Here is a 12,165-nt window from a genome sequence, read left to right as displayed (position 1 = left end):
TTATATTAATATAATAATAAATAAGTAATATTAAAATATTAATAAAAATTATAATATTTTAAAATATAAAGCACCTAGTCTTGCAAATTTAAATAATATAAGTTTAAAGTATTAGCCTTAGCTGCTCCTACTAATATATATACTCTTATTTACCCTAGACTAGCTTAAGAGCTAGATTAATATCTATTTAATACTTATATATATAAGAAAAGAGATTTCTTATATCCTTAATAAGTATATGCCACATATCTTATTAATATAAACTAACTAGTTATAAAGCTAAGACTTCTATAAATAAAGACATAGTAATATTCCCTCATCTAGTCATCTAGAGCACTACCACGCTGGTTTCTTGCCCCACGCCTCCTCAACTAACTCTCGAACAGTCTTGGCCTTGATGGATGGAAACAGATCGTTAACCAAGAGCGGGGGGTCGAAATTAAAGCCTCCCATGGCAAAGTCACGACCGTAAATACTCAAGATCGTTTGGATACGTTCTTTAGGCACATGTTCGTATAGGCGTCGATGAGCGGGGAGCTCGGTAATCTCGCCGGCTTCTAGTGAGCTCTCAGAGTCATAGGTAACCCTGAACTTGACTCCTTTGACGTCCTCAGCAATTTGGACGAATTCATTCCACGTAAGCCTATCGCCTAAGATGTATGCGCTTTTCTCCCCCTTGGGAAGCTGGAGATAAGCAACGACAAAACGGGCCACGTCGAGGCTGTGTGTGAAGACGGCTGGGGCGGTGCCAGATCCGGGAATTGCAGCAGCGTTGTTTTCCATATCGACGAACAAGCCTTCTGGTCGTATGTGGGATTTGACATAGGGCGCAACGTAGTAGTCTATGAACCACCCGATCCGGAAGGCAGTGTACTCCAGTGATGTGGCATCTAGAACTTTTAATGCATCGTACTTGGGCCTAGCGAAGAAGTACTCTTTGAACCTGTGGGTCTGAGTTAGTGGAATCCCCATCGCCCCTACAGTGCAAAGACCATACTCATCAGGATAGTCATGCGCCCAGAAGGAAGACACGTAACGTTTTGTTGTTGCCGACTTCTCAGCCGCTTGAATCAGGCTCAGCTCAGGTGCGCTTCCATTCAAAGTGTCAATCGCCGATATGACGATCTGCACTTGATGCGTCTCAAGAATGGAAGCAAGTGCATCGATGTTGTTGTAATCGACCGCTATAACAGAAGCATTGATCTCGCTCTCCGTGACTGTAGGCACCTTTGACAGAATTAGCTCCTTTACGGGATATGACTCTCTGCTGAACTCACCTTTCGAGTAAGAACCAAGACATTATAATTCCCATTACTAAGCAGGGCGTCAACGATAGCCTGACCCAGCTGCCCCAAGCCTCCAGCCACTGCAACCCCTGGCATGATGGAGTTGAGTAAGAGAGAACCGGGCAGGGAAAGTTTACAAGCGGAGTATAGAAAGTTTTGGAGTGTAGGTTCTTTACAGTTAAAGAACCAAAATCTAGCACTGCACACTTTGACCGTTTTATACCAAGGATGCAAAATGAGGGTGCGAGAAGTGCTGACATAAAAGTCCGCATGGCCCTCAAACCATGCTTTGTTAAGGCTAGGAAGAATAGCAGTCTCCTCCAAGTCCGCATCGCAAGCTCCGCCATTAACGATTTAAGCTAGTTTGGGCGAGCGATTTAAAACCTTATTTTTACTCAAGCTTTTACAAATTGCTTATCAATATTCATCCCGCGTTGCCACGCCGATCCAATCGTGCCATTTGTCGGCGTGCGTCGTAACACGAGGCCCACAAACATGTTGACCGACTCCTTTCTGTTAGTTCAAATCCTCTCCCGGACATTAGAAACACCCCGCACCGAGCCACATGATATGAGCCGGACACGTTGAAACCCCCGCTGTACCTGTTTAGACTGGCCGCTCTGATCCCTCGAGGACTCCGGTGGTATGGTTGAGGGGGGGTATCAAGTTCTGCAGGGGTGCGTACTACGGTATCAGGCATAAAGTATGTTAGCTCGCCTTGAGGCCGGCTTGTGTGTGGCTTATAGACCTCTGTAAATGTGCTCCCGATGGGGGAGGTCAGATTCTTAACAATAAGAACAACGAGACTCGATCCTTTTGCTATGTCCGAGATGTCGTCTTAGGCAAAAGTTGAGTTAAGACTGGCCAGATATCGCATCTCCACGCGCGCCGTGCTTCCGTCTCGTTGATCGACGCGGATTTTCCATGAAGAGATGTGAACCTATACAGACCGGAGAAGGCTGCCTAGGCCGCTCTAGAAATAGACCCAGCAAACATCCGTTGGGCTGCATTGTCTCCGATGCCCACTGGGATTTTACTTCTGACATGAAGGAATGGATCCTCGTGGGTAGTTGTCTTTCCCGTGCGTAGCATGGCTGAGACATCCTGCTAGAATACACTGGTTCTTATCTATTTGACGGCTAATAGTAGTCCTCACAGGACGCATACTGCTCTAGAAGACCGAATTAGAGTTTGCTAGCTGTTTGAAGGCGTTCTAGTTTAACCCTTGTAGGCTGTGAGTAGCAGACTCTTTGCTGCTACTCAGAGATTCACAATCGAAAAAGAGGGAGGCAGATTTATCCGTCCCATCTAAGAACAAAAGTACTGACAACGGTGAGCCCAAGCAGAGGCCATTTGAGAGCTTTACCAATTCTATAAAGCTCGCGAACAAGGACTTGGAATTCGAAGATTACATTGAGCTGTAACAAGACCGCGAGATGAAGACGTCTTTACGTAGTGAGTCAACAACAGAAGTATAAAAATGACTATTGAAGCTACAGCAAGACTAGACTATGAATCACTATCTTATATAAGTTCGTGTTGCTATCTAGATACAAACTTGAACTAAAATCAAGAAGCTGCAATAGTTATGATCCACCCAGACTCATCCAGATATATCATGTTGAGAAAGAAAATGTATAGTTCAAGGAGTGCCTAAAGCTTTACGGATCGGGATGAAATGCAGCCCAGAAGCTCTATGGTAGGCAAGCTACTTCGGATGTATTTTATAAACCGCTGCTTGCTAAATCCAGGTAAGAGCCAGACTTGTAGGATTTGAGCCAGAAGGCCCAGATTTCGAAATGCTCGCTCTTAGTCAAAATGAATGAAAACTTTGGTCTCTTGGGTGCGGTTGAAGCGTCGGTAATACTCGGGTGCTTCGTCGATGGTGATCTCAGCAGAGGTGATGAAGCTGGGCCGAGCCTGGCCACTAGCAATGAGACGAACGAGCTCAGGAGCTACCTCTCGAGGGTCAACAACACCACCTCGGAGAGAGACACCCTTTGCCCAGAAGGTATCAAAAGGGAAGGTGAAGTTGGATGAGATCACGGGAGCCCCAGGAGGAAAGATGGTACCTGGCGCAGAGCCGTAGACGCCCACAACACCAACACCGCCATTAGACTGAGTGACCTCAAGAAGTTGGCGTATCAATATACCCTCTTCGTACTGAAGATGGCGTTTAGGGCCTCGAACCCTACAGCATCGACAGAGCGCTTGACACCATTGGGCTCATGCCTGAGAATCTGTTCAACAGGATTGGACTCGATAAAGTTTATGGGGATGGCACCAATGGATTTGCCCAGCTCCAGACGCGCCTTGACATGGTCGACAATGTAGATACGTGAGGCACCACGGATCTTGGCAGAGTGAGCGGCCAGCAGACCGACGGGACCGGCACCGAAGATAGCCACAGTGTCACCAGGCTCGAAACCAGACCAGCTGACTCCTGACCAGGCAGTGGCAAAGATGTCCCCCACGGTGAGGTAGTCCTGCTCCTTGGAGCGGCTGGTGGTGTTCCTGGTCAGGGGAACGGGGATGAGGTTTTGGTCAGCGACTGGCACACGTGCATACTCGGCTGTTGTTGAATATTAAGCATCTGGTCGATATTTCTAGGTTTGGAGAGGATTGGCTTACCTTGGAGACCGTCAACGCCTTCACCAGCGCCGAAGTATGTATTGCCTTCCGTCTCGACATCCAAGTGGAGGTGGCCATCACCTATCGTGTCAGAGATAACGACATAGTCGCCTGGCGACACGCCTGTGACAGCATCGCCAATCTCGGACACGATGCCGATGGCTTCATGACCAAAAGTATACGGGGTTGCACCACCGCCCGCGACGCCACGGTAGTAGTGAAGGTCGGAGCCACATATGCCAGCAGCAGTGATGCGGACAATGGCATCTGTCTGGTTCAAGATGACAGGAGCGGGAATGTCGGTCACAATAACCTCATAAAGGGTGCCATTGAATTGGACACCACGAATGGTGTCGTTGGTCGACAAAGTCATGATGAGCTGGGAGTAGAAGGGCTCGGGAGCCTGAGTGGATAATCGGCGGCAAAGACAGTCGCTGATGAGAGGTAACTTGGACACTTGTATATCCCGCGAACCCATCGTAATACATTCATTGGTCTTCGGCAACATAACTTGGACAGAGCCATTGCCAAGCCAGCTCGCAATACCGAGCGAGTGCACTCGGGCCTGTTGTGGGGCGGCGTACGCGTCGTAGAATCTCAACATGACGAGCTCATTGATACTACGAAGCAGGCCAACTAAGCTACAAGCCTATGACAGATGATAAAATGTTGTGAATTGATCCCTCGGAGTTAGGGTAAGCAAGTTTCTCGCTAAATCAGGAGATAATCGGCTGAAGTTGACGATCTTAGCTATGATAAGCTTTAAGGCTTAGCAAATACCTAAGGCCTTGCAGGGCAAGGGAGCCAGGACTGGGGTTTTCAGTACGACGAGTTAGCGTTATAACTCCTATTATAGTATATAGGGGGCAAGAAGTATTCGCAGCCCTACTTATATCCCGTGGATAGGATCTGGTGTTGGAAACTCCCGTAACGTCAACTCCGCCAACTTTATTTTGAGATTTTCCGCCGTGTCGAAAGAGACATTCGGCGGTTTATTTCCCAAAGTGGGATCAATATCTCAGTGCTGAGAGATTCGGCGGCTTATTTCCTAAAGAGTGGTCGGTGTAGATGCCGACCAGGGCGTGTGGTCCCCTGCAAGGTGCGGGTGGGCCTAGTCTGGTCACATCAGCAGCTTGATAATTGACCTTTTCAAGCTGCACGCAGTCCGCGCGTTCCGCGCCATCCCCAGACTCGATCTTTACCCAGACTCCGCTTGCCCAAGTAACTCGGCTGGTGGCTGGCGGAGTTTCTACTACACCGGTCAAGGGTTGAATTTGTAATCCTCATCTCGCCGTCGGTCCGACTTATACGATGCGGGCTGCCGAGGTGCTCATGGAAGAAAAGGGCTATCAAGTTGAAACCTTCACATCAGGGCACAGGAATTCACCTTCATCCCCTATCGGGAACAGGCTAGCTGACAGTCGGGCAGCGTTTTCACATTCCATGTTCCGTATGCTCGCTCGAACCGGTGGCGTGCCCTTTACTATTGTATGTAGTACTTCCCGCAATGAATGGGGCGGCCTGGTATCGGTTCCTGGAGAGGTAACAGGAGGGGGCATTGCTTTCTCCATCCATGTTTTCGTTGTTGCTGTACGAAGAACCTTATGTCTGGCCTAAACGAATTAGGAATGTACCCTGCAAACTCGTGAAACCGAGGTAAAAGTAATTAATAGATGTTAAATGATTTGGGCTTCCCTGGATCTAAAACGTTCTGGGCGCTATGACTACTGATTAGTGCCTGAAATAGCTATAAATAAATACTAATAGGCTTTCCTAGAAGTTAAAAGCGACTTAACTATTATAGTTATTAAATATTAGTATATTTAAAGTTAATATATATTAGGTAAAGTTAAGTAATATACTAAGATATTATATTTAAGCTTTAAGTAAGTTAATTTTTATTTTAATTCTTTTAGTAACTTATCTTAATAGCTATAACTTATTACTTTTTATTTTTATAATTAAACTTATTTTTTCTCTTAAGTTATTTTTATAACTTAATAACTTAAAAACTTTAATCTTATTTTTTTAAATTTTATATTTTATTAATAGTTTTCTATTACTTTCTTATTACTTAATTATATTTAATAAAATATTAACTTAGCTTATATTTTTCTTTATAAATTAATAAAGAAATAGTTTTAAGCTTTATATTTTTAATTCTTTTAAGTTATAATAAGTTACTATATTATATAAAGCGCTTAAGGTTTTAAAATAGTTTTATATATCTTAATATTATAAATAAAGGTAATTATATATTATATAAAAATTAATATTTTTTATATAAAGATTAAGAGAATTAAGTAATTTATAAAATATTTAAGATTTTATAATAATATAATTAAATATAATTTTATTAATATAAATAATAAAAGATAAAATTAAAAAACTAATATCTTAATATTAATATAATATATATAATATATATAATAAGTATATAAACTAGGCAAGTATATAAACTAAAAATCCCTTAACTTATATTATCTCTATTTAATTAATTAATTCTTAATTACCTAGTATATTATAATCTAATTATAAGGCTAGAATACTTCTTACTTTTTAGGCCCTTTAAAATAACCTAAGATTAAGCCTCTAATATACTATAAATATATATAAGGTTAACTAAATAATATTATATTACTAATAATAAGGTATTTAATCTTAATATATTATTATTTAGAAATTATATTAGCTATCTAATCTAGAGGAATAAATCTTTATTTATTTTATTCTTAACTTAGATTTATAAGGATTTCCCTCTTAGCTTTATAATATAAATAAAATAACTAATTAATTATTTATTAATTATAATATATTATTAATTAATATATATTAAGCTTTAAATTTTATTAATTAATACTTAGAGCTTAAGATATATTTTTTTTAAAAATATAATTACTAAAAAGCTAAGTATAAAGATCTAAGTATTATTTATAATTAATTTAAGCTTATAATAAATATAATTATAAAATATAATATTTAATTAAATAATATTTATAATTTTAATAAAATAAGCTTTTTTATAAATATAATTATAAATAAAATAATTATTATAAGCTTAGAAAGGTATTTAAAGCTAAAATTAATATAGCTTAGAAACTAAGAATAAATTATAATTATTTAAGTAATTAATATAAGAAATTAAATAATTTAATTATTTATTATTATTATAAGTTAATATTACCTTATTAATTAATATTAAGAAAATAACCTCTTAAGTAATTAAGTTATTATAATAACTTAAAATAATTAACTTAATAATAAAATTAATCTTAAGTAATTTAAATATTTTAATTAATATATAATTAATTACTTAATTAATTCTTATTATTTTTTAATTCTTAATAACTATAAAAATTATTAATTTATTAAATTTAAGAAATATTATAAAAAAAATATTTAATTTTATATATTATTTTATTTATTTTAATATCTTAATATTAAATACTTTAATATATTTAAGAGGGCTTATAAATAAAAAATAAAATATTTAATTAAATATTATATAATTTATATTTTAAAAACTAAATTTTTTTTAGCCTTTTATATTATATATAAGATTATTATAATAAAAAGAAATATTAAAGGGGCTTTTAAAAGAATTAATTTTATTTTTTATAATCTAGAAACTATAATCTTAAAGCTTAATATATAACTATAAACTCTAATACCTACTAAGAAGAGAGCTAAGCCCTTAACCTCTTAGGTCTTAAGGACCTTAAGGATTATACTTAAGGCTAGATCTTAGTTTAAGTATCTTAAAAAATAAATTAAAAAGTATTAAAATAGCTCTTTAAAGTTAATCCTTAAAGCCTAATAATTTATTCTCTAGCGATTTAAGTAAAATCGCCTATATAAATTATGTTTTGCTATCTATGCTTTAGAGTAATATCGCTTAGAGTTAGATTAAGTTACTAATTAGTCTAAAATTTCTTAATACTAGGGTTAGGGTTAGCGAGTAGCTAATTAGGGTTAGGGTTATAGAGGAAAGGGGTTTATAGTTAAAAAGGACTTTATAATAGTATTTTTAACTTATTTTATTAAAAGCTTTAATTATTAGCTAAAGGTAATATAATAAAGTATAAATAATATTACTTAACTTAATAAGGAGTACTAGATACTTATTTATTATAATTATAAAATAATAGTTTAGCCTAGTATTAGTATTAAGTCGCATTTCTAATATAAGTATTAAATAATAAGATAAACGCTAAAGGATATTAAGGATTATTATAATACTATAGATTTAATTAATTTAAAACTTAGTTAACTCTTAGCTAATAATAGCATAGTAGTTAAATTACTTAATATACTATATAGTTATAGCTATGCTATATATAGGTATCTTATAATAGCATAGGATAATATTACCTATTACTAGAGAGAGATAAGATATAAGGCCGCAGAGAATTAATAGATTAAAGTTTAATTATAAACTTAGATATATAGAAAGTATATATAGTATTAGATTATTTAAGACTATAATAATATTAATAATATATTAGATAATATTAATATAATAAGAAATAGCGCTATAGAAAAGATTATTACTAATAACTAGGCCGAGCTAAAAGTAGAAAATACTATATAGCTCTAAAAGGGCGACTTAGAAGAGGATATAAACCGGGATTTAGCATAGGTAAAGAGACTAGGCTAGGTAAGGTATTTTAACTCCTAGGATTTATTTAATATTTCTAAAGTAGCTAAATAGATAAGGGCAAAGGCGATAATAATTAGGCGAGTCTAGCTAGAAGATAAGTAAGCGGTCTAGGAATAATAATTATTATAGTAGCTTAGGTAAAGCTTTAATTATAAGGTTAATTATTACTACTAGTGACTTAATAGTATACTAATAGAGATACTTTAATAGCTCGCTAGTATAATAATAAGTCTAAGTAAAATATTATTTAAATAAAAAGGTAAAGAGGTATTAATAAGTAAATATTAGTTTATTAGTTATTAGTATTTAAGCTTTTATTAATAAGTATATTATATTAGATATAAAGATATATTTAAGCAGTAGGCTATTTGCTTTATAGATAATTAGTAGAGCTTGCTATATAATATAATAGATAAGCTTAAGGGTAATAGATTTCCTAGTAGTTATAATAATAGCTTTTATAGTAGTAGAGATAAGAAGGATAAAAATAATAATAATAATAATAATAATAAGGTAATAAATAATAAGGGCATAATCGCTTAGTAATATAAAGCGCTTAATAGGGCTATTTATTTATTTATTATTATATTAATTAAAGCTTATATTAGAGGTAATATATATATAAACCTATTACTATGCTTTTATATAGCGCTAGGCATCTAATTATGCCCGCTTAGTTATATAGAGCCGCACTTATATATTAGCATATTAATAGCTATACTATAGTAGGCTTAGTTATTTTTTTTAAAGGCAATATTTAAGAACTAGCCCTAGGATTAAGATAAGCTCGGGGTAGAGGTAGTGCTTATATTTTGGGATTAATATGCTATATAGATATATATTAATACTTATATTATTATTAATATAATTATTAAGTAAATAATATATAAGAAAGGCTAATATAAGAAAATAAGCAAGTAGCTATTAATATAATAGGCTAAGAATAAAAAGGTATTATTTTATAATAATAAGCAAATTATAATTAATAATTTTACTTATATGCTTTATAGTTAGGTTATTAAAGTATAGAAGTTATTAGATTAACTATTTAGAGGGATATAAGAGAGGGTTAGCTAAAAGATTAATATAGGTAGGATTATTAATAGCATAATATAGCTAGGAGTAAGCTAATTATTTATAATTAACCTAAAGAATAATTAGCTAGAACCTAGGTTAGCTAAGGCAATAAGGCTAATAAAACTATTAATTTAAGACTTAGTATAAAACTATTAAAAATAATATAGAGTTAAGAAGTAGCTTTAAGACTTATAATTACTCTATAAGGTACTTATAGTATTTATATATATATAAGGTAGACTCCTAGGTTAGGGTCTAGAGGTAATAATACTATAGCACTATAACTTATAGTAGCTTATATAGAATATCTTTATAATAAATAAGTAAGTTATAATTATTATAAACTAAGATAAAATAAAGGTAATCTATAATAATACCTATAAGGTAATATAGTTTATCCCCGAGCTAATTAGGCGCATAATAATTAGATATATAACATAGTTAATATTAGCTAAATAAGTGCTATAGTAGAAGTATAAGCTAGCTAAGCCGCGTAGAGAGTAGCTAGAATTTATATAAAGAGATAATAGCTCGCGGGTATAAGATACTAACTAGCTTAATAGATAGCTAGCACGAGTAATATAAGTAGGCATAGGGGTTAGGATTAAGGTAGGATAATACTAGCTAATTGCGATTAAAATAAGATAATAAATCTAAGGGCTAGTTATAAAGTAGCTTAAGAGCTAAATAGAAGATAAGGATAAGAATAATAATATTAATATTAATCTAATAATAAGTAAGCTAATTAACTATAAAGAAAGCTAAAATATTATTTAAGATTTATAATTAATATATAAGATATAGATCGCGAGGTAGTATTATATTATATATATTAGCTTCCCTGGGAAGCTATAGCTAGAAATAATTATAATATTTAAAGAGATTAATAAGCTATAGTATTAGTTTTTAGAGGGGGAAAATATAAAAGAAAAGGGGCTAAAACGCAAAGGTAAGCATAAAGGTAAGTATTAAGTAAAGAGGCAATAAAGTATTAATAACTTAGCTTAAATAACTAGGTATAAATAAATAAAGATTAATAAAGCGAGATAAGATATAAAGAAAGATATAATTAATAAGTTATAAATACTACTAGGACTAAAGGTAACTTAGTAATTTAATAAGTAAGCTAAGAGTATATAATTAATTATATTATTAAAGATAAGTTAGATAATAATTAATATATTATTAATAAGGGCTAGAAAGAGTATATTATTTATATTATTAGTAATAATATAAGAGATAAAGATAAGTATTATAATAGTATTATTTATAGCACTTATAAATAACTTAGTTATATAAGTAATAGCTATAGGTATTAATTATATCTAGTTTAGGTTATTACTATATACTAGGCGAGAGGGTATACTACGGGTAATATAGCTAATAATTATTAATATAGATATTATTTTTAATATTAAATTTTTAAGATATATAAATAAGTTATTATATATAGGCTTATTATAGTAAATATTTATTAATAAGTATTATATAATTATTATAGATATTAGGTATTATAGTAAGCTAAGTAAGCTATAAAGCTTATATTAGTATAGCTACCTAATAATATTATTAATTATAATACTTTTAGTTATACTTAAGAACTAGTTTTATAAGGAGATATTAGCTTAATCTATTATAATAATATAAGATTAGATAATAAAGTTAAATTATTAGTATTAAGTTAATTAAGTTAAGCCTAGGCATAGAGCTATTAAAAAATATATTATTAATATTATATAAGAGCTTAACCGGGAGGCCAGTAGTAGTTTGGGCCAAACTACTATTTCAGGGTTAGGGGCATGGACTAATAATAATGCAAGGGAGGTACGCGGGGGTAGGTCTAGGACGCAAACAGGGGGGCTAAACTACTAGTCCTAAACTACTATTTCATGCTGTAGCCAATCAGGGATAAGGGAAGGGCAACTTTAGGGTTAAGGAAAAAGCAAGCAAAGGAGGGAAATATAATAAAACGCGTCTCTAGAGGCCAGATAGACCTTTCGCGACTCAATAAACAAGTAAGCCTAATCTCAATTATTAATATATATCTATAAATAATATATAACCTACCTATAATATATAGGTAGCAGCGTAAGTAATAACAATAGAGCAGGTTCTAGTAGTTACTTACTATTTATTTAAGAGAGCTTCTTTAGGGAAAGCAGCTACCTACTATATAATAATAGCATAAGCGCGTCTAATAGACTTACCCGACAGCAACGGGCTAGAGCATTATTATTAGGGAGACATAGGAGAGTCTACTAGTTATTATGATATAGAAGGCACTACCAAACTAGGAGAAGAGTGGCTTATATATAACGGCGAGTACTAGTTATTAATCTACGCCTTTTATAGCTATATAGTCCGCAACCTCGAGGGTCACTTAAGGGACCATTACCTAGATATTAACCATTAGGCCCATAGCGATCTCATCCGCCGCTATAAGGGTCTATAGCTGCAAGGACTGGCATTAGAGCAGCTTATCTAGCACGGTGCGTTAAACCCGACCCGGGC

General features: G+C 34.0%; 2 protein-coding genes across 2 annotated transcripts; both read right to left on the bottom strand.

The window, feature by feature from the left end:
- Positions 1-336: 336 nt before the first annotated feature.
- On the bottom strand, positions 337-1,382 carry NCS54_00630100 (NAD(P)-binding protein; the record flags this gene model as incomplete). The annotated part of the gene is made up of 3 exons (XM_053151767.1): positions 337-943; positions 998-1,227; positions 1,278-1,382. 3 exons carry the CDS (start codon positions 1,380-1,382, stop codon positions 337-339), a joined length of 942 nt encoding a protein of 313 aa, XP_053007742.1.
- A 1,713-nt stretch (positions 1,383-3,095) lies between these two features.
- On the bottom strand, positions 3,096-4,290 carry NCS54_00630000 (Putative Alcohol dehydrogenase; the record flags this gene model as incomplete). The annotated part of the gene is made up of 3 exons (XM_053151766.1): positions 3,096-3,404; positions 3,440-3,858; positions 3,918-4,290. 3 exons carry the CDS (start codon positions 4,288-4,290, stop codon positions 3,096-3,098), a joined length of 1,101 nt encoding a protein of 366 aa, XP_053007741.1.
- Positions 4,291-12,165: the final 7,875 nt, after the last annotated feature.

The sequence above is a fragment of the Fusarium falciforme genome, chromosome 5 (genome assembly GCF_026873545.1).
Source record: "Fusarium falciforme chromosome 5, complete sequence".
NCBI lineage: Eukaryota > Fungi > Ascomycota > Sordariomycetes > Hypocreales > Nectriaceae > Fusarium > Fusarium falciforme.
Note: the sequence above shows the minus strand (reverse complement) of the source record. Positions and strands in the feature narration are given on the sequence as shown.